At 38.8% G+C, this 22,422-nt stretch overlaps 1 protein-coding gene and 1 long non-coding RNA gene across 3 annotated transcripts in view; one reads left to right on the forward strand and one right to left on the reverse strand.

The window, feature by feature from the left end:
- The window catches only part of LOC135248415 (myosin-16), a 53,985-nt gene that overhangs the window by 10,054 nt on the left and 21,509 nt on the right, over nt 1–22,422 (forward strand). The window contains exons 2-7 of one of the 2 annotated variants that reach the window (XM_064323040.1): nt 3,741–3,905; nt 11,324–11,551; nt 14,564–14,668; nt 17,460–17,546; nt 18,405–18,550; nt 19,981–20,071. In XM_064323040.1, coding sequence (XP_064179110.1) covers nt 3,741–3,905; nt 11,324–11,551; nt 14,564–14,668; nt 17,460–17,546; nt 18,405–18,550; nt 19,981–20,071 — 822 coding nt within the window. Of the gene's footprint in view, nt 1–3,740; nt 3,906–9,234; nt 9,691–11,323; nt 11,552–14,563; nt 14,669–17,459; nt 17,547–18,404; nt 18,551–19,980; nt 20,072–22,422 lie in introns of those variants that run through there. The other variant, XM_064323041.1, reaches the window with a different exon arrangement.
- Nucleotides 13,252–21,541, reverse strand: LOC135248419 (uncharacterized). Its single transcript, XR_010328421.1, has 4 exons — nt 21,188–21,541; nt 18,418–18,572; nt 14,096–18,028; nt 13,252–13,548 (listed from the first exon to the last, which is right to left on the reverse strand). It is a non-coding gene; the product is annotated as an uncharacterized LOC135248419 (long non-coding RNA).

Consider the following 22,422-nt stretch of genomic DNA (forward strand, 5'->3'; position numbering starts at 1 on the left):
ACTACTGGTGGACATCAGTCTCCTGTCACATTATCTTGATTATTTATTATGTCTATTTTGGAGTCAAATAATCAAGATAACAATAAATTAATCCTATTCCAGTAGCACCGGGTAAGACTACTGATCTGATTAGATTTTATTTTATTTAGCACAATTAAAATATAAAACAGAAACAGAAGAGATTTAAAAACAGTGAAATAGTGCAGGGAGAGGCAAGAAACCCAAGGGGCTTATACATGGCCTCAACCTAAATAAAACGACAACTCAACAAAAACATACACAATAGATAAATACACTACATGCATTCCTTCGCCACTCAGATATTTCTGCTGTTTGGTTTGCAGATGGGTTTCTTACTGTTGGTGACCTCAGTGTGACAAGTTTTAGTTTCTTACTTTTTGTGACCTCAATGCACCTTTTGGTGTATTTGAGGATTTTCTTACACTACAAATTGCACTTGGGAGACTATAGGTAGACACATATGTTGTGAATAATGGTCACTGTTATTCTTGATATTCCTGCTATTTTTATTTAAATACTGCTGGCTGTCATGCACCATGTTACGTGACAGACTTCTGCAGGGAAGTGTTCTAGTAAGTTTAGCAGTCTTTTCCTGCATAGATTCAATTGAAGATACATTAGCAGTAATTTAATTAATTATTTACTTTTTAATTGTGCTTCTATCCTTGTGAAAAAAATACAGTTAAAAAATATCATGCTGACATGTTCTGTTTTTGTTTTTTGTTATTTAGTTGAAAATTAGGCCCAGGATTGAATCAAATTTGGCAAGTCATTGTAAGTTAAACAGCTATTTGTTGAAATATATCCTCTATTAGAACTAGGCTATAGTTCAGTGACTTTCCTCTTAAGATGGCTAGGCAGTTTTGGTTGAATCCATAGGTTGCTTTATTGTAATATGGTCCTGGAGTGATTTGGGGAGAGCATGTGTTTGCACTGAATATAACTTTCCTTTTAGAAAACGTGGTGGTTTTAATTGAATCCAGAGGTAGGTTCCCCCCTTCCGCCATCTTTATCAAGTTACCATAGGCCGGCCCTGCGTTCTGTCACCTCATTGAGGCTGCCAGCATATTTCTACTTTAAATGTTTTCCTCTCCTCTTTCTTCTCCCGTGTAAGGCCCATTTGGATGTTTTCAAATATTTTCCTGCTCTGCATTATGCTTTATTTGATATATTATTTATCCAAATCAATTTCATGATTAATTTTTTTGTAATCCTTTGTTGTTTTCACATTGAAGTCTGCAGCAGTGCAACAACAACAAAAAATAAATACAAATCCTTGCTTGTCCTTACTTTTCAGGTTGCTTGAACTTCATCTTCAGGGACTCATATTAGTAAGAATTTGTTTCTGCATGGTCAATGACTTTATCCTTTTTCAACCTTGAGAAAAATAAATAGAAATGTACTTCATTCTATCAAACGCTGCTGTGCAAAAATGTATTATTGCTATCAAAACCATTGTGCACATCTTTATTACCTCCACAAGGTGAAGACAAATTGTGTCAGTTTAAGAATGAATCAACTTGAAAAGCTGTTGTTCTTGATGAGACATAAAATTGACTTCTGGACGGGAGAGAGGGGACTGGAAAATAGTTTCTGAACTGAGTGGCGTGTCTTAAGGCGTCCTCCAGACACCCATGGAGGGGAACAGGCAACCTGCCAAATAAAATGGAAAATTCAGATATTTTATTAATGACAGCTTGACAAAATCTCACAAATAATGTGTGTGTTTTTGACAGCCATGTGCAAATCGGATTAGACAAACATCCTCCTCTGACGAGTCAAAACTTGAAAACGTCACTGCACAATAGGTTTCGTTCATTATATAGGAATGGGAAGTATACTGTAACAAAGGGCAAATTTAGATTTGTTTAGTAAGTGCATTTTTTACAACAACAGCATAGAAAATCACTAGGAACTGATAATATGAAATTAACTATTGCCATGGCTAAATATAAATCTCTCTTCCTTGGGAAATGGGAAGACTGAGGCTATTTTTTTTTACAGTGTTTTTAGTCGTAAGTATTGTAATGATACACTAAATATTATAAGTTTACATATGTGCCCTAGGAGGTCCAGGTGCCGCTGTATTTTTTTCATATTTATTAAGAACTCTACAGTATCTTAAATCATCTTGTGAAAAGACTGTAATTAAAAACAGTCATTAAAAGGCAAAAGGCACATAAAACATTAGATATAAAGTCTATGCTGAAGTCTGTTCGAGAGTGTTTGTTTTGTTAATGATAGTCATTTTCCATTAACACAAGGATACCTTGAATATCACTGAGCAAGCTGCAGCAAGTCTTTTTTTATTTTTTTATCTCTTACGCAGCTTTGCTTCTCACACGTTGTTTCAGTGAGCTATGGAAAATTAGTTCACATCTGTTTTTCCAAGAAAGGAAACTACCTATTTATGCTTTTGTGGGTTAGCCAGATGGCATGTGCAATCATGTTAAGCAGAGGCGAGAACATTTAGATGATTGATTGGCAGTGCTGCCTGTAAAAGAAAGGGTAAATATTTACAAACATACATTTCAGGTCAGGTTGTGAGATCTGTGGTAATGTAAAAGCAGGCTAATATGCTGTTTGTGATATTTCCTTGGCTATCTGCACATTCCTTTTTTGTATATTGTTTTAAATAGGCTCATTCATGTTTTATCCCTTCAATGACAATTATAGGGCAAATGTTTATGTCTTCCCAATGTTTCTCCTCACTTATGACAGGAGACTGGTGAGAAATGCATTATTTACACAGAAAGCACCTCTGGATTGGAGCAAGGAATGGGATTAGTGTTGACATGAGTGACAGAGACAGTAACTCAACAGTCACATTCCACAATGTCACCAGAAATTTGGTGTAGGCTTATGCTGTTTGGTACCAGGCACCACCTTGTACCCAGGGCCCAAAGTTTGTCCTCATGCACACACATTAGAGTTAATTCAGTTATATGAGCAGAGAAAAAAATGTTTTCAAATGTATTGAAATTATATCATTATTTTTGTCATACAAAAAGGCATTCACTGACGAGTAATTTATTCTGTGATATTCTTGAAGGAAAATGCCTCTTAAACCTTTAAGCCCACAATCAACCCAATTTAAACGCAGACTGTCATTATTAGCTTTCACGTAATTATCTTGCCAGATGTCCCAGTTTCTTCTGCTGGAGGACATCAATTCATTTCATGACATATTACAGTGCTGATTGATTTTCTTTGTATTATAAAAAATGTATAAATCTTGTGCATAATTTGCACTTAAAAAGTCATCTAAACTCATTCTTTGCAAACCTTTACACTATTCAGACTATGGAAATAGTAGACTGCCAGCAGATTTTACATTTTGTCAATTAGGTTTTTGTATTAATATTGTGTTGTTTTATATTTGGGAGCGCACATATTTTTTATTGCAGTAAGTTGCATTGGCAAACAGTTTCTCCTGGCTATTTATTTGTGCATTTTTCTTTTTCTCTGTGTCTTGAGACAACATTTATATAGAGAGAATATCAGGTTAAATACATAGAGTCACGTCACAGTAAGAGAAGAAGTGCAGTGCTTTTCCACATTTCCGTTGAACACTGCGGAGCAGCTCGTACGGTGAAAGGTGTATCAGCAGATGAAATTTTATATTGCCTTAAAGAGCTCCAAGAGGCCCACTCGGGAGAGGGGGAGAAAGTCTAGAAAGAACGGAAAGTCTCAAGGAATTGAATTTCTCTGCTACCCAGGTTAATCCGCTGCCTCAGTGCACGCAGTCGGGGATGAGGGAGAGCGAGGAGCTGAAGAAAGCCATCGAGCACACGGACCGCCTGCTTTCCAGGGTCCAAGAGCTGGAAGAAGAGAATGCTGGACTTTGCAAGGAAAAGAATGAGTTTCTCATTAGGTTTCAAGCAGTAAGTCTTGGTCTTCTTTATGTCTTTCTTTCCACATGAAGATATATGGACAGTAAGTCCCTATAATCAGTGCATTTTATTTATTAATTTGTATGGATTTAATCTGTCACACAGATATGGTGATACTTTGCGTTTGCTGGTTGACAAAATAGAATTCTGAACATAGCAATTATTGAAACTGCTGGTGGATGGTGTCCTGCACTTAATGATATGCCTCTCAAGTGAAAGTCAGCTAGAAATGCTGCAGTTCAAGCATTTTTTCTTTTTAATGATGCTCTCTCATGGGTTTTATTACAGTGCTGAGTGACGTCCAGGAAACTATTTTGTTGAGAAAGCAGATAGATGGTATTTCTTTATTATTTTTCACGGTTCATGTAGTTCCTCTTCAGTCTCACACCTGAAATAGGCATTGCATGGCTTCAGACACAGTTATCCTGATGCTGCAGACACCCCCCAGTGTACGGTTTGTGTGTGTGCATACAGTGCTTGTGTGAGTGCACGCATGTGTGTATTGAACAGAGGCCAGTAGACTGCAGGAGTGATTTACTATACTTGTGTGGGACTATAGCTCTGGCCCACTGACAGTAGGTATGACAGTCGCACCAAAGACAGGGCTGGGGGATGAATGTCTGGGCAGTAGGAATATTGGCTGTGTTTGGAGACAAGCTATTGTGCTGTGGAGCCCAGGGGTTTGATTATTTCAAGAGATTTGGTAAAGTGGACTGAATTCTGAACACATGCGCTAACATAGATTAGTCTTTTGTTTGGCACGTGTTTCTTTTGGGACCAGTTTTATGCTTTCTTTTATCCAAGACAAAACTGTCATGCATTGTGCCAAATTCCCACTATGGAATTTACTGTCAAAGTTGACACTATAAAGTGATCACATTCACTAGTGATCGCTAGTATTTAAAACCTTTAACAAGACTGATTAATAAGTAAGGCCTATGGTAATTATGGTAAGTACATGTTAAATGTACTACTCCTTAGAGCCACTGATTTATCAAGAGCCCTGGAACTATTGCTTAAATGGCATACACAATACATAGATTATACATAGTTATGGTTATTGGATTTCATTAAAGAACTCTATGTTCACAATCTATTGACATTTCAAATGTAAAATGCAACAAAAAAGTACTAGTGTTTTATTGTGCCAGATTCAAATGAATTAATTGAAGCTAAGGTCCCTTGGAGTGAGCATGCTGCCTTGTGAGTGAGCCTTTTTCAACAAAATTAGCTGCAAAAGATGAAGAAATGTTGTTTTCTGTAGAGGCACTGGAGATCATTGTGTTTTACACAGCCGCTTAACTGTGAACTGTTCTGAATCACTACCAAATGTACAGGCTTTGACTCCACCATTATCTCTCCCTCTGATCTGGCCTCTTCTGGGGCAGGGAGTCAGCAGCTCCTTTAGCAATGGGCTTCAATATCTATGAATAAAATCAAATGAATAAAACAAGGTTTCCTCAGGAGATGGTCTGCAAGCAGCCAACCTATGACTTCCCATTGCGAGGCCTTTTGATTTGTTACAAAGAAAGTGACCTGCCGTAAAATGGATCCCGCGTCCCCACTCGCGATGTAATTTTTCCATCTTTCCTGGAAACACATTTGTCATTCTCTTCATTCTTGTTATACTCCAGCCTCGGCAGGGATCAGCTGTGCTGCGGCTGGAGGCGTTTCAGTCTCACAGTCCAGACGGTGACCTGTGTCAGAATGCATTTGAAGCATCTTTTAACAGAAGTGAATCGTATTTTTGTGAATTTTAAGTTGACAATAATAACCCCCTCCTCCCCTTCTGGTGTCCTCATATTCTACAAAGGTTGAATGGAACACATGGAACTTGTTTCTGCTGTATTCATGGGCTGAGCACATTTTCCTTCCACCCTTAAAAAATTAATTATATACAAATGTACCATTTGTATATTTTGCTCATATATGCTTTGCTCTTATGCTTTCAAACTGGGATGGATGAGTAACTGTGGCTTTATGTCTCACATAGTCCATAATCTTAGAATTAAAAGCCAAATTTTAAAATAATCATTCTTTTACATGGATATTTTACCTCAGACAATGTTGCCAAATCCTTTTATTCCCCCTTGAACTCCCGATTCAAAATAAACGAAGGGTTTCCAGGGGTTTGCACAACCATGTGTTTATTTTTTCTTTTTTTCACCGATGAAAGATGTATTCCATATAGTTCAGATAACACAAAAACCCTTGCCTGCTTTTATTGGATTAAGAGCAACAAAAAGTAATCATTTATTGTGAGAAAAGAGAGACCCCCGTTGATATTGTGGAAGTATTAACACATTGTAAGTTTATAATTCAGTGTTCATACTTTCAGCTCACTGAACTAGTTTCTGCAAAACCAAAAGATGTGGATCCCTCAATGCATGTTCAACCAAGTCTACATTTTAATGCTGTTAAATTGCTTTTCAACTACTCCGATTTATGGGTGGACCACAATGACGCATTTTTCATCCTTAATGAAATCAAGCCAAAGGATTTGGTGAAACTTACTCAGCAGAATGTTTGCAGTAGATTGAATTGATTTATTACTCTTTTGGCCAATGATGTCAAGAGGTTCATTAAAGGCCATTTGATTTCTTCCTTTAGTAACCTTCCCAGAAACACAACTCTTGAATAAAGCGTGTTGTATATGCAGTGTATATGTAACTGTGCTTTCATATATGAAGTGTATATTAATCAGTAAACTTGCGTGTCATTGAGCATGCGGTAAGCAGTAGATTCTTAATTATTTTCTTGTTATTTATTTGCAGACACAGACAGTTAGTTACACATTGAGAACACCAGAAACTTGGACAGAGCACAGTGACAATTAAATGAATAGTAGCAGGAGCAGTAATGAGTAGGCCGTGGCGATTTGAAATAGTTTCCCCACATTAGGAGCGGTGAAGTACATTTTGGCCTCTGGAAACTGGAGGTGAAGAGAGCAGTGTCATCTGCTTTAGGAGTTAAGTGCTGATGGTTGAATGGCTCTAAAAGGCAGCAGAACACAGATGGGTAAGGGGAAATGAGGAATACTGTTTTTTTAAATACTCTGCATACATTTGCTTTCGTATTGGTCTCCTCTGCCCCTGAAAAAATAACTGGAGGCTCCATCTGAACCTTCAACCTTTTCCGCTTTGTGACTCTGATATTTTCTCACTGCCCAGGGAGCTGGTCCTAAATCTAATTTGAGGTGATCCAATTCCTCCGCTTGCTCTTCTGATGGAGATAAATCTCTGGAAAGGTTGAGCAAGGACTCTTCCAAGAAAAAGCATTTGAGCCCGGCGGATAATGCCCTTTCTTCTGAGACAGGTGCCCCCTCTGTGTGAAATCTCCACCCACTGGCTACTCCTGAGGGATTCTCCATGTCCTCAGATTACCTGCTCCTCGTGTGTGCCCACTGCCTCAGCATGGCTCTCTTCATATGCAGTCTCTCTGGCTTCTGATTACTTTTAATTGGGACTTGTGTCAAGATTAATTAATTAAATGAAAATATTCTCAGGAGTCCACAGTAGTTTTTAGAGTCTGAGCATCAGTAACAGATGTTTTTTTATCCCCTATTTTTCATCCTAGTTTAAAATTGTGAAATTATATTCAGAGGGCTGTCCTATCACTGCAACTGTTACTGTTGCTTACAGAAAGGGCAGGCTAGCATAGACATCTTTTCAAATGTGTCTAGCCAGCCACGGCTTATTTTCTTTTTGCAGTCCATCATATGAGCTCTGTAGACATTACACGGGAAGGGTGCACCACTTATGCAGACTGCAGGTGCCTGATCCAGGAGGGGAGTCACTCATGCACACTGAGATTGGGAAACCGTGCAGTGTGAAACCCACCTTCACAGAACGATGCCCTGACTTACTGTCTGCCGCCCTATGGGTCTGGCAGCCAGAGTGAACCCTGGAAGTGCCAGGATTGTGTTCCATTTCACCCCACAAGCGACTGAGGTTTTAGCTTAGCACAGCCCCAACAGTGGTTTTTTCTGCTTATAGTTTTTTTAAATAAATGTGTTTACTCTTCCATTGCTGTGCATCCACTCTGGCTGTAGGAATTGTAAGTTATGTGAAATGGTGCAGTTCTTGGGGAATCTGCACCACTGTGTGTTTATTGCAGCTTGAGCGTGGTCTGTTTATGGCTCTGTTCAACACGTGGGTGCTGTTTTTGGGCAGTGTTATAATGGAGCTCTTCTGTGTTGTTTCTGTGGAATTCTCAATGGAATCTGAGAGTGAAAGGAATGGCCGAGTCTATGGGGTTATTGTGAATGTTTGTATTCCTTTTTACTATAAGTCAAAAATAGCTGCCTTCCTTTGTCCAAAATGGCCTCAATGGTGTGATACAGCTAATCAACAGACTGAAAAGAACCTTAGATTTTTGGCACTGCTATTGGATGGTGCCTTAGAGGAGATCTTTACATGCATTAGATAATGTTAGGGATAGTTGGTTAGAAGTGCACTTTAAGTCTCATTTTGTTGAATAAGTGAAGACCACTATGGTATTGCTACCTACTCATTTTGATATCATCATGACCTGATATCAAAGAACTTCTAAATCTAGCCAAATGTAAATAATCCATTTGTTTCAGTGTTTTGTGTTTTAATTTGTGTGTGAATGTGTATGTGCATATATGAGTGTGTGTGTGTGTGTATGTACATATATGAGTGTGTGTGTGTGTGTGTGTGTGTCTGTGTATGCATGCGTGAGTGTTTGTGTGGCAAATATGGATTCAGATATGTGAAATACTGCCTTGTCGCAAATTTTGTGGTATGCCTACAGGCTGGTAATTCATACAGAACATTAGACCTTATGTACAATATCTCCCATGTCTTTGCATTGGTAGAATAATGCCATGACAGTGTCCAAAATGTGTGGGTATACACAAAGATCTTTCTGTTAAATGAAATGAAAAAAAAAAGAAGTTAGATCTTATGGGAATACTACCATTGTGTATTTTGCATTTTATTTTATAAGGCGAGGGGATTGAGTGATTGTATGAACATTAGGCTCTTGTTACTAATGATGAACTGTAGATGCTAAACCCTTTCAGACAATAAGTCACCCTACACCATGCCCTCAGGGGAACTTGGTGGACCCACAGTCAGAGGAAAGGGACACCTGTGTGTGGAGGGGAGCGGCAGTTGTGGCGTGGGTGCAGTCTTGGACTGTAGGCTAGGGAGGGCCTTCAGAGCCAGGGGAAAACGTGGCACAGCAGAAAGCATTGTGTTCTCAGCTGCTTCCCAGCAGTACTCGCAGAGAGAGATCAATGCAAAGAGACAGCTGCTGATTGAGAGGAAAGAAGTGTTTGTGAAGAGGTGGGGGGGGGGGGGATGCAAGAGCAGAGGGAGTCGAAGAGAAAGAGAAGGTGCGGACTTCAAACAGAGCAGGGTTTGCGGTAGAGGGTGAGACGGAGCTCGCTGGCTGGTGCTGCCCTGGGGAGGCGAAAGAGTAAATTACTGTTCTGCTGCGTTTTTTCCGCGGTTGCCGTGCGCAGCCCTTCTTCTGCTGTCGGTCGGACAAAGCGTGCGTGCACGGCACTCTGGCGCAGCCCCCCCCCGCAGTTAACTCTCGCTGAGCTGACGGAAGAGCCCACTGCCGGGGGCCTCAGGAGAGCAGAAGGCATCGTGTGCGGGAAATGTCAAAACTCATAACCAGACGGCAGAGGTGCCACTCCCTCTCAGATGGTTCCGAAGAGACCAATGGTTTGCAACTGGAGCCGGAACCGGAGGACCTGGACTGGGATAACTTTAGTATGACCCTGCAAGAGCGCTTGGCAGCTGTAGGTACCTGTGCAGTGTGTGTGTGTGTGTGTGTGTGTGTGTGTGTGTATGTATGTGAATTCAGGTGTGTGTGTGGCGTGTGTATGTGTTCATGTATTAGCATGTATGTATGTGAGCGTGCATACCTGGCATGGCTGAATGTCATTTTCTTACACTGTATTCCTTGGAGTTTTACCTGGACGGCCGATGACTGCTGTAACTTGACATGTCCCTTGCTGACATACATTGGAGTGAAAAATGAAAAAAAAGGGAAGCAGGAATGTAAAAGTCGGCAGCCACTTGTGAAAGCACATTCAGGAGGACTGCACTGTAACTGGAAACATCAGCTACAGTTTGTGGTCTTCTGGTACATGGTCTTATGCTCCCTCTTCTGTAAAGTGGGGAAGTTAACCTTTTGGGCAGTGCCTGAAGCAATGTATTTTTTTCTCCTAAATATCAACTGTTGATATAAGTATCTCTTCTGAATTAATAAGGGTATAGTATTAATTTTATTTTCCTTGCTGATTTAACTTTACCAGTCTGTGACAGTTGTGAGTTTCCTGTTCTTGTTTTGTTATTTTGCATTGTTTATATAGGATATGCCATTTGTTTACTAGGGTAGAAGCTTACTACTGATTTCAATGTGAACCACTTATCGCTGGGGTTTGCTAAAAGCAAGGAGCAGATAGAACAGCTAGCAAAGAGCATTGGAATCATACTGTATAGTTTCTGCAAAGGTTAAAACTGTGTAGCAGTCTGAATTCCAAGTGCACTTCTCTTCCCTTTTTATTTTTGGCTATGGGGAGTGTCTTTTTGTTTATATTTCTTTTTTGGCATCTTGCCGACCAAAAAAGGACTATGGAGAGCAAAAGAAAAGCAGAAAAGAAAGGGAAAAAATAGAAAAGTAGGACATCGAACAAAGAGGAAGCACATTTATATAGAGATATACACAATGAAAGTTGCAGTCTCTGAAATTCCCTTAGATTGGAGTATATTATTAAGCTTGTCCTGGCTATTTTCACTGTGATGATTAGTTCAAACTTGTGTGGGCACAAAACAGCTGAATTGTTTACCAGACCATGCATTTTTAGAGAAATGCATAACCAGAATGCTCAAGCCTTTTTTGTGTTGACTGTATTTAAGAATTGGCTCATTGTTTCACATCTGGATTATCCAGTCAGTTTTTCATTTAAAGCAAACTTACAGCTTTATTTTTTGTTGTCTATTATTGTTGTCATATAATCTTTGGTAACCTGGAGCTAAATATGAGATTACAAAGAACGCTTTCAGTTGCATTTCCAAAGATGCCTGGATCCCTGATTTATGCCTTTTTGACTTTTCTTGCACTGTAATATGTGTGATTGTGAGCCAGTGTGTGGAAGGTTTGCAGATTTCAGCATCTGTATGGCTGAACATTCTGATGAGTGTGAGTATGTATGCATGTGGTGAGAGTGTTTGCATGTTTTTGGTGTTTGTGTGTATGTGTGTGTATGCACACACGTGTGTGCGCGCGCATGTGTGTGCATGTATATGTATGCCAATATGTGTGTGTGTTTCTGTATGTCATCTTTGTGTGCATATGCATGTCCATTTGTGGGAAAACTGCACCCCTGCTATGGCAACCCAGTCCTCATGCCCTGCTTCCTCCACCAGGGACAGGAGAGCCTGCAGGACACAGAGCAGCGCTGTGCCCAGCTGACCAAGGCCAAGAGGGAGCTGGAGGTGCAGGTGGCAGGTCTGAGCGAGCGTCTGGAGGAGGAGGAGGGCTGCGCAGCCCAGCTGGCAGTGCAGAGACACCGGCTGGAGGCTGAGTGCTGCAGTCTGAGGCGTGACCTGGAGGAGCTGGAGAACACGCTGGGCTCGGTGGAGAAAGACAAGCAGGTAGGAGGCTCCATGCTCACTCAGCCGTGCCCTTAGATACACACAGCACTCGCACACTTTTCATTCTCTCACTGCACGACTGATTCGTCTGTGCCTTGATGATTTCATATTTTCAGCTGTGTTTTGCAGTTTTCTTCTTGCTTTGAATGCCTAGCTTTTTGAAGTTAAGGTAGTTGGTCTAAAGTTCTTTCTATCTGGGTCACATTTGTAAGATTTGTAATTTGTACCTTGCAGTCCTGCTTTTTAGCGGTGAACTGTTTCTGCTGGTGGTGGGTGTTGAGATATTGTACTGTCAAAAGGATAATTGTCTGGAATTACATGTGGTTGCTCATTTGGGTACACTGGAAAGATGGAAAGAAAGAAATAAAAAAGTGAAGAAGCCAGAATGAAAGAAAGTAAAAATAAATAAATAAATAAATAAATAACTACCTAATTAATCCAGTTGACATGTCCATTTCATAATATCTATCTTAATTACTACATGCATGACTCACTTCATGACCTTATGGGCAACTTAATCTCAAATCTAAACTGCCTCTGACATCCTCCATGAGTTCAGAATCGATTCTGTCAAATGGAACATTCTAAACTCCAGTATTTGCTGTTTTATAAAGAATCCTGCTCTGAAATATTATGCCATATAATTTAGTTATATAAGTTATGTTAATTTGTACAATTAATTTTTCACCCTTAAAATGGGGCACTGTGTATACAAAGATTGGTAATTCCTACACACATCGCCTGATATGGATGTAAACACCCTTGAATTAAAACTGAAGCTGAAGTCTGCATTCAAACCATATTCATTGTGACATTTCAAATCCAATGTGCTTGAATACAGAGCTAAAGCAACATAAATGATGCCACTGTTAATACTTTTGCATTTAGCAGTATATTTCTTCTCAAGGGGATTCTGTTCTTTGTTCAAATGCATAAAGATCAAAAAGAGAGAAGAAATTCAGTGATCTGTTGCAAAAATAAACTTGTGAAAGTTCTTGTGAAATTGTCCCTGACTGATAGTGTGAAATCATGAGTCAGATCTAGGTCTGAGCCTTCCAAAATAGATAAGAGTGAGAAGGCAATTTTCAATTGACAGTACATGTGCTTGCAGTAATGGAGTAGACTAAAACTATGTGCACTGCTAAATATTTCCCTCCTCCAAGGACGACAGATGTATCATTTTTCTATTAATTGGAGTATACTTTTAGGTTCCGGAAAGTGATAAGTCTGAGAAAAAGAACAATTGTACTATTGTTCTTTGAAGAATGTAGGATATTTTGTGTGGTATTGGCTTCTGTTAGCTAATTTAATTTCATGTTTGGTACAATAACGTCCATGTTTATTTTTCTCTGGTATAAGATGACATGGACATACTGTGGAAAATGGCCTTCTCTAATATAAACTGGCCATCATTCAAACCATACATGTTGACTTGGGTTTTAATGTGAGTATCACTGTCAAAAGCAAGCCATATTGAGACAACCCAGTTATCATCTTACAGGAAGTAAACTAAATGAGTACTTACAGACTTGCTGAGTTTACAACAAAGCAATAGTATGCTATGTGTATAGCATTCATTAAGGATTCAGAAATGTAAAAATCTTTCTTTTTCATCAGTATGTGCTAAATGCAAGGAGGGTTACAGATTATGCAATGTCAATAGCAATTTTATTTTCCAAATAATGTTTTTAATGTGCTTTAATTACTTGAATTAACACTGCAATGGCTCATACCTACTGTACATAAGCTGCAAAGCATACACTTTGGTATTGGCAATGTGAAGTTTGTTTGTGGACCTGTCCCCTAGCTTCATTCCCCCAGTTTAAATGCTGCCGTACTGTAACTGCATTAGCCAACTTCTGAGTGGTGAGACTGGGCACGTCCTGTCAACTGAAACCACAGGCAGCACTGGCACCGTTCAGATTTCTTCCTCGATGAAAATAGCACTATGAACAAGTCAATGGGATATATCACTTGGCAGCCTCCAGATGTATAATCTGTAAGGAAAAAATGATACCCTCAGGCACTGTATCCATTGATTAGCAACCAAGGATTTCACAGCTAAAGTCACAGATTTATGTTCACTAAAATCTTGTTTTGTGGAGATCGGAGATATTACTGTAATTGTGGGAGGCATTTGCTCTATGGAAAGATTTCTGTTTGCATTTTTTAAAAATGTCATCACCACAGAACTTCTATAATAGCATGCATTGTACTTGTGTCTAAATTCTATGATAGAGCCACCCTTAGATCTGCCTGAGGGCTATCTGATTACGTTAAATCAACACTTTCATTTATCAAACTTTTTTTTGTTTTGTTTTTATAGTTTAAAGCAGTTTTTTCACCTATTCCCCAACCTGGAATGCTCAGCCTTAACTATGTCCCTTCACTGCCACATTCTTGGGACAGCAGTAGAGCAGTGATTTGCACACTGCCCACTTCTACCCTCTAGCTACCACTTCGCTGTTTCCCAAATGAGCTGTGCCACCATTGTGGCAGGGAATTTTACACATTATGTAACTTGTGCAGGCAGGCTGCAGGTACCTGATGGACTGTTGGAGTTTCAATTTTGTAATGAAGTTGGGTCTGTGGACTGGAGTTCTTCTTTCCTATTACACTGCAAAACTAAAAAAGTCAATCTCAACAAGTATTTTAGTCTTACAGTATATTCAGACTTTAAATTGTATTTCTATTACTTTTTAGCTAATTAAGACAAAAAATATTGCCATTTCAAGATAGAGTAAGCAGATTTCTCTTGTCAAGCAAACAGTAACCTAAAACAAGTCAATATTTTCTACTTGAAATACAAACAAATAAGATTCTCATTACAAGACTAAAACATTTGTTAAGACAGACATTTTTTGTCAGTGTACTTGTCACTATGCAACTTTCCCAGCCCTACTTGTCACTGCACTGGGAACACCATCCAAGAGCCACCATGCACATGTATACACATAACTGAATGGTGAAATTATATTATTTTAAATATCTGGTTTTCCTTGTCCTCCCTAGTCTTCAGACTTAAATGTCCAGAAGCTGTCAGCGGAGCTTTCGCAGCGAGAAGACGTTATACAGAAGTTGCAGAAAGAGAAGGAACACCTGGTGGAGCTGAGCCAGGTGAGAAAGAGCTGCAGTGTCTATCAAACAATGTGTGCAGTATGTGAACAAAATCATTCTTCCTGTGACATCAGTCGAGCTTGATGGGGCCACTTGTCCCCAATGGCCACTGACTGTTTCGCTCACTACCTGGCTTGCTAGGGTCAAGCTAGGTGAGCTAGGTATGCCCAAGTTGTACAGCATATATCAAATGATTCTAACTAGCTTTCTCAGCATGCCCAAAGTCTTGCCAACCAGATAGCTGACTTGATAGAATAATGGATAGCACAAGCTAATTATCTAGTGATGAATATAACGATGCTAGAGCTTTGGCTTTTTGTTTCATTGATTCATAGTCTATGTACAGACATTTAAAATGGCCAGTAATTTATATGTTGCCAGTGTACCTGGACTTGAATGATTGTCTTGATAAACTGGCATAACATTTTAAAACGCTATTGAAATTTTAATGGGCATGAGTTAATACTATTTTCAAATTGTTTAAAAATTTATGGAGCGTATTATAATCTATGATAGGAGGGAAGTTTTATTTATCCTGATGAAATGTTGGCTTCTTCTATGACTGACACTACATGAAATAATCTTAACTACTACTAAGTGATTCCTTCAGTTACGACATTGACATCTAACAGTGAATTTAATGTTAAATTCAAATTATATTATTACATTCATTGATTTACTTAATATTATAGATATTATTTATGTTTATTATCATTGCATTTAGAAGTCATACGACTTCATTTATAACAAAAGGTTTTTTTTTTGGTCCGTTTTTCTTTTTCTTTTCAACACGTGAAATAGAAGATAGGGGATATTAGTGGATCTCTTCTCCTCAATGGAAAATAGATGTGTAATTCATCACTGCCACAATTGGCATTGGTGACCCAGTTCATCTACTTTGATAATAAGATACACCCTGTTTCCGTAGTCATGGAAGAAGAAAAAAATTCTTTGGCAGCGGTGATTCCAGTAGCGATAATGTTTCTCTTTTGATGTGTTGCCAACTGTGGTCACCTTGTGGTAAACTGAGAATTTTATCCCAGCTATGCAAACCCTCACTGCCTTGTCATAAAAAAGAGCTATTTAGCTGTTAGCAAAAAACACGAATGTGTGCCTCCCTGTGCTGTGTGTGTTCTCTATAAATCTGTGAAGACATAAGAACAGGCGTCTTTAAGCTGAGTTTTTGGTCACACAACAAAAGGGGAAAACCCAGAATCTTTTCACATTATAGTATTTGAGAGGGTAAGACACCACAATGAACCTGTGTGCTTACAGAGAATACTACATTACCAGACCTGGCCCAGTTGGCTTCTCAGATCCATTGACTGTAGTACCTGGGCTTGAAACATTTTAGAAGCAAACTTAACATAGGTTCACAGTTTTCTATTTATCTTTTGCAAAATCGCAGAATAGGAAACAAATGTGATTAATTCAATACCAGTGGTAAAGCTTCCTGTCCTATTTTCATACCTTGCAGTGACAAACAGACTCTGGCATGCAAGGTATTGAAAGTTCTTTGTGTGCCATATGTATCTGTTTTTAGTGTACATGGGAGTGTTTGTACATGTGCATCTGTGTGTGCGCATGTTTTTTGTCTGTGATTTTACAGTGTGCTGAAGCAGATGTTTAATTGTTTGGTTTTGGGATTTCCAATGATGCTGCAGTATCAGGGTCACACCAAGGGGACAGTAAATATTCAGCTGATGACATCTGTGTGGCCGCAAGCTCGCCCATCTGGCAGATACAATATGTTCTGACGATATAATATGCTAGATATCAAGGTTACTTAGCGGCAAATTAAATTATACCTCTTTATCTGGATGGTGAGGCTGAGGTTGATATCATTCTTCTGATAATTTATTCTGATAATTCTATGACCCATAGTATACCAAAAGACAGTCAAAGGATAGAAAGCTGTTCTTGATTCTTCATAATCTTTCTGTTTTTATAAGGAATGTACCAAAGATTGCGGCACAGGTCCATTGAAGTCTCAATTTGCCACTTATTTATTTATCCATTCCTTTTTACTGATAAATATAGCCACACTATAAAGTGGATGGAATCCTTATTTTGCGATCAATATATTTTATGAAATGAAAGTGTTTAACTAAAACTGACAGGAAAGAAAACATAACCTGAGAAAAATCAAACCATATGAGCAACCAAACCCCAGGCCTGTATTAAATCTGCTCCCACTCTTTGCACATTCCTGCGGCACTTTCAAAACAATGTAGCATGTTACATTTGCTCAAGAAAATAAAGCAATTTGCCCTCCCTGCCCATTATGGCTGGTCTTGATGGCTACAGAAAGTTGTTCACTAATTCAGGCCAGATGCATAACAGTAGCAAATAGATTTTCATTAAATCTGTCCCTGTGATTTAGTTTAGTTGCCGACTGCCCTTCCAACTGCTCCATAAATACATTCACAGGCTCAAGGGCTGTGACACTTACTCTGCAAGCAGTGTGATATGAAGTATCACTTCAATTTAAAAGATCATGGATCATGGATATTGAGATGAGATCTGGTTCCAGGTTCTGGTTCCTCACCGTTGTGTAATTGGATTAATATTGCATGGCTCGAACACCCCGAATTGATTGCAGATGCGCAAAAATGTGTGTGTTTATGTTACAGTGATGGTACTTGTGATGAAACTCAAGACCACTTAGGACAGATACGTATATGCTGGGGGGCTTCAATATCTCTGGCCTTTCAATACTTTGCTTTGCCTTGGAACATTATAAATTTGAAAGTTAAAGCCATAAAAATAATTTTGATTTAATTTGTCACAGCAAGCTATTGAAGACCTGCAGTCTGAGGAGGAGACAGTAAACCTCTTAACCAAAGAGAAGGCCAAGTTACAGGTGCAAGCAGAAGATGTGAGTATATTTTAAAATAATCTGTACTATTTCTGTACAATTACTGTACGTGTATGTCAACCTTTCTTTACCAACACGGTAAATGTATATGGCTTATGGCCAGCCCACCCAAAATTGGATGCTTACTTTAAAGTCTATGCTATATATTGACATAAGGAAATAGAATATAAACTTTTCAAATGTCACATATAGCAGCCATCCCAACTGCCAGATACAGATGGGGATTTTCTCTCAAGTGGGAGAGAACTGCTCCCTTCAGTTTGTCCAGTGCAGTATTTTATTTATGTGTAGAAGTATAAACAGTAATTCATTGCTGTAGTTCTGTGACTATGATGAAAGTAATCCAAATTGTTTGTTTTAAAGTATAAATATGAATTTTATAATGTTAATTTTGTTAGTAAGCTTCCCAAGTCTTACTCACCCTTGGAACTATGTTGCATCATCACTGCTCCGTTTGGTTACAGATCTCAAAGCAAATATAGCTAAATAAAGAAAGAGCAAGGATCACTTATCATCCCAGTCTGTTCACTGTGATAAATGCTTGACCTGTTTGCATCCGTTTGTTATAAACCTTTGAAAGAACTTTAAAACATGAAGGCCTTGTGCAGGTTTTTTGCGCACTGAATCACTGTGCATACATCTTAATTTAAACAGCCCTACTCGTAAATGTGTCGACCTCACCAGCTTTGTGATCCAGGTGGTATTACTGACTCTCACAAAAGAGAGCGGCTTGCTCAACCCCTTTGCTCAACATTCCACTACGGTGACTGTCACATTGCCCCCACCCTCTCTGCATGAGACACATCGGCTGCCCTGTCCATCGCCGGGGAATCATGGGTTGGGAAAACTCCTTTTCAGCTGGAGTACCTACTGGAGCAGGAGAGGAAACAGAGGAGCGACCTAGAGAAAAGCCGCAGGAAGCTGGAGGGGGACAGCAAGATGACCATGGAGAACCTCGGCGAGATGGCGAAGATGAAGAGCAGCCTGGAAGAGGTCATCAAAAGGTGAGAGGTCCAGTTTGAGAGCCTGCAAAATAAAAATAAAAAGATTGTGGAGAAGTGTTAATGATTATGCCAGTGATATGTTCTCTGCATGCGTTTGGATATCTGTAAAGAATATTAATATATAAGAGACAAAAACACATGAAAATTTTAATTATATGTTCAGTATATTAGTCAAGTAAAATTGTTTATTAGTTGACCATTTTCTGCTGAGCTTCAAAATAATTATTTCCTATACAGAGAAGATAGATTTTCAAATAAAACTTATAACATACTTCATGTAATAGACGTTGCCTCAGTACACATTTACCTTATGCTGGGGCAATAGTTCTTTGATATATGAATGGTGACGGTGACCATACCATAATGAGGGTAGAGTCATAGTCCTCAATGTAAGCAAAAGTGTGCTTGAAATTTGCACTGTCAATCCTTAGAACATCCTTCCTGCTCTACAAAAGGATTTTCTCAACTCAGTTATTGGTATTATTATGAAATGTCCCCTTGATCCACAATTAAATGCAGAGAGATTAAAACGTATAATATGAAACATTTTTAAAAAGCTATTTCTCATATAAAATGTTGCATGGTCACAAATTGATTTTATGAAAGCATCCTTCTTCTGTTGTATCAATAGCAATACTTTTCACCCAGTGTTCTTGAAAATAATCTGTTATTTCCAGACTTAACAAAACAGTATTACTCCCAGTGCTCATCTGCTGAATTGCTGCTCATTATATCAAAGCCTGCGTTAAAATACCTAGTATATTGTAGTATACTTTCAAAATGATATTAATATCCATTTAAAAACTACAAATGCATCTGTCCTGAATCAAATCTGACTTTCACAGTAGAACAAAATCTTCTCATGGTTAAAAAGGGCTTGTTGTTCCATAGACATGCACAAAGATTGTGTTGCTCACTTCAATCACTTCAATCTAGGTGCTCCTTTGGGCTAGCGAGCTGAAAAACAGATGCTTACATGATATCTGTTGTGAGAGCACTGTTATCTTCACTTTGATGAGAACAGGCCCTGGAGGATGCCTGTTTTTCCCAGATTTCCAGTAAAGCCCTAACCTGCCAGTATGCACTGTTTAAACAGAGGCCCAGTCAAGGCTTTCTCTGGAGAGAAAAACAGCTGTGTGATGCAGTGTAGCACTTTTTTAAAAGCCAGGAAGAATGTAATTAAGAATAAATTATCACACCAATGTTTTCATCTTGTTTTTTTAGAGTAAATTTAGATGTTCTGCTAAATTAAATCTGTGTTGTTTAAATTAAATTTTGAATGTTGTTTGTGAAAACCCTTTTGCATGTCCAATATATATTTTTTTTAACAATGTAGTATTCAATTACAACTACAGTAAAGTTAAATATATTAATGAGTCAATGCTCATAGAACTTTTCTCCCCCCCCCCCCCCCCCCGACGATTCTGCAGGAAAGATCTGGAGATAAATGCTACCAGCAGTAAGCTGGAGGAGGAGGAGGCCCTGAATATCAGTCTTCAGAGGAGGAACAAGGAGTTCCAGGTGAGGTGCGGAGACGTGTGAGCAGAGGCGCATTTTCATCTTTCAGCACCAGCAGGTTTGTGTGCTGATTTGTGAGTATGCTTGCTTCACAGTTCCTGCTTGTTAAGCGATGACAAAAACAGAGCTGGGGAGCTTACCACTTGCCTGAAGCAGTCTCTGCAGCTTTCGGACCAACACCAATTCTGTGCAGTTTTTCTCCTTTAATTTGTGGTTATGTGTTGTAGATTTATGATTATAAGTATACTTGTCAGGTAACGTCACGTTAGGAAATTTTACGCATCAACATTCAGCATTGGTTCTATTTTAACATCTATGAAAACCCTGGATAGATAATAAAAGGCACTTCATAGTGTGACTGCACATACACACTCTCTCTCACACACACACACACACACACATCGTTTGCCGGTTATGAAATACCATGTAGGGATGCATTTGTAATTTACTCCGACATTTGTGTTTCCACTTTTATTTCACATAATTTCAATAGCTGAAATGGCACAGATATTTTCTTTTGATTTAATGGTGCCTTGGTGTAGCTATGTAGTTTTAATAAGTCATCTGGCCAGATAGCATATCAGCCTAGCTAAAACCATTTTAAAGCACAGTGTAATGCTTTCATGAACACACTGCACAACTCTTAGCACTATAAAAGGAATTTTTTAATTACAATGGCAAATCTTTATTTAGCGTTTGTGTTTTCTTTCAATAAATCTCTCAGTTACCTCAGTGGAAGCACTAAAAATATATTCTTTTCCAGATATATAATCTTTTAATGGCAATTTAAAAACGTCAGAAATTCCAAATCGTATGAGTATTGCATTTCTTACTGCCGTAGATATGATTTGAACAACAGTCTTGCATTGTGAAGTCACAGTAATGCTCACAGTCACCCAGCAAGAGTAGGTTTAGATATGAATAAACCTGACATTCAAAGTCTGATAAGAGCAGACAATGTCACATGGAGACAGCCAGTGGACTGTATTAAATGTTGAAATGACCACAAGGTCATATGGTCATTTCTTAAAACTTTGTAATATCACAATATTTAGAATGATTGAAACTGCTGAAAAGTAGTTGAAAAATTGCTTAAGGAATGGACATTTCAGCTCTTACCTGAGGTGCCATGGTTGAGAGACAGAGACGGAAGGATCAACAAGTAGAGTAGGTACAGAGGGAGACACCAAAAGAGACACAGTGAAAGTGAGTAACACTGAACAGGTTCTTGTCAGGCCCTCCAATGGCTCTTGGACCTTGATGCTTCGTCCAGGAGACTTTAAGGGAAAGAAAGGGCCTCTTTGTCTTGGTTTCTCCGTGATTGCAAGACTGAAAGCTGATCTGTGTGTTGGTTAACGTGTACATGTTTTCACGTTTAGCCAAAGCATTCTTCATGTCTCACAATGAAGTCTTTATGTAGTTCATTTCGAACTGCAGATTCTCTACCACAGATAAAAAGGCAGGTGGATGTAACGAAACAAAAGCTGAGTTGATCTCATTTCCCCTGTATTTTTTTCTCCAGATTCTGAAATAGAGATGCAAAAAGTCAAATATTAAATAGCTGTAAGAGATCACCATAGCACACAATTAAATGGATTAATGGAAAGAGAACTATATTTGTGTGTGTGTGTGTATCCGTGTGTGTGTGTGTGTGTATTAGGAGTGTGACTTTTTAAACATTTAATCACCATACATTAACATAAATGCTAAAAGTTTAGCGAAATTAAACGATTAAACACATATTTTTAAGCACCATCATTATTATGATAACTTACTACCATTTGCTTTCAGATTTTTCTATTCTCACTGTGATTGTCATAAACATGTGTCTAAACCAAGCGGCCAAAACCAGACTTCGTTTTTGAAGCTCATTTCCTGGTCTTGTTGTTCCTGGTTGCTTACTAGCGCCACTACGGTTGGCTCCAGTATAGGTGTTTTCATATCCAGTTTCCATGTAAGTCTATGGTACAAATGCGGTCAAAATACAAAGTCAATAATTTTTTCTCATGAGTACAAAGTCACAATATGTGTATTTTATTAGTCTTATGACTGTCCATGGGTCGATTTCATGATTTATTGTGTCATTTGGGCACTGTTATAATATTTGTTGTGGACCAATGACAGTTTGCATCACTTCCTGATTACTGTGGAAGACTAAGCTACAGTAGTGGCCACAGTCTATGGTCACTGGGGTGGGAGGTGGCGCCTCTTGGCCTTGACATTGCGGCTCCGACCACGGTCCACCTGTGCGAAGTCAGAAAATGCAGACATGCCATTTCGTAGTGATTTCATTATGGCGTGTGCTATTTACAGCTGCAGTAGACGACCATAAAATAATCATCCTCTGAAGTTTT

Source organism: Anguilla rostrata, chromosome 2 (genome assembly GCF_018555375.3).
Source record: "Anguilla rostrata isolate EN2019 chromosome 2, ASM1855537v3, whole genome shotgun sequence".
Classification (NCBI taxonomy): Eukaryota; Metazoa; Chordata; class Actinopteri; order Anguilliformes; family Anguillidae; genus Anguilla; species Anguilla rostrata.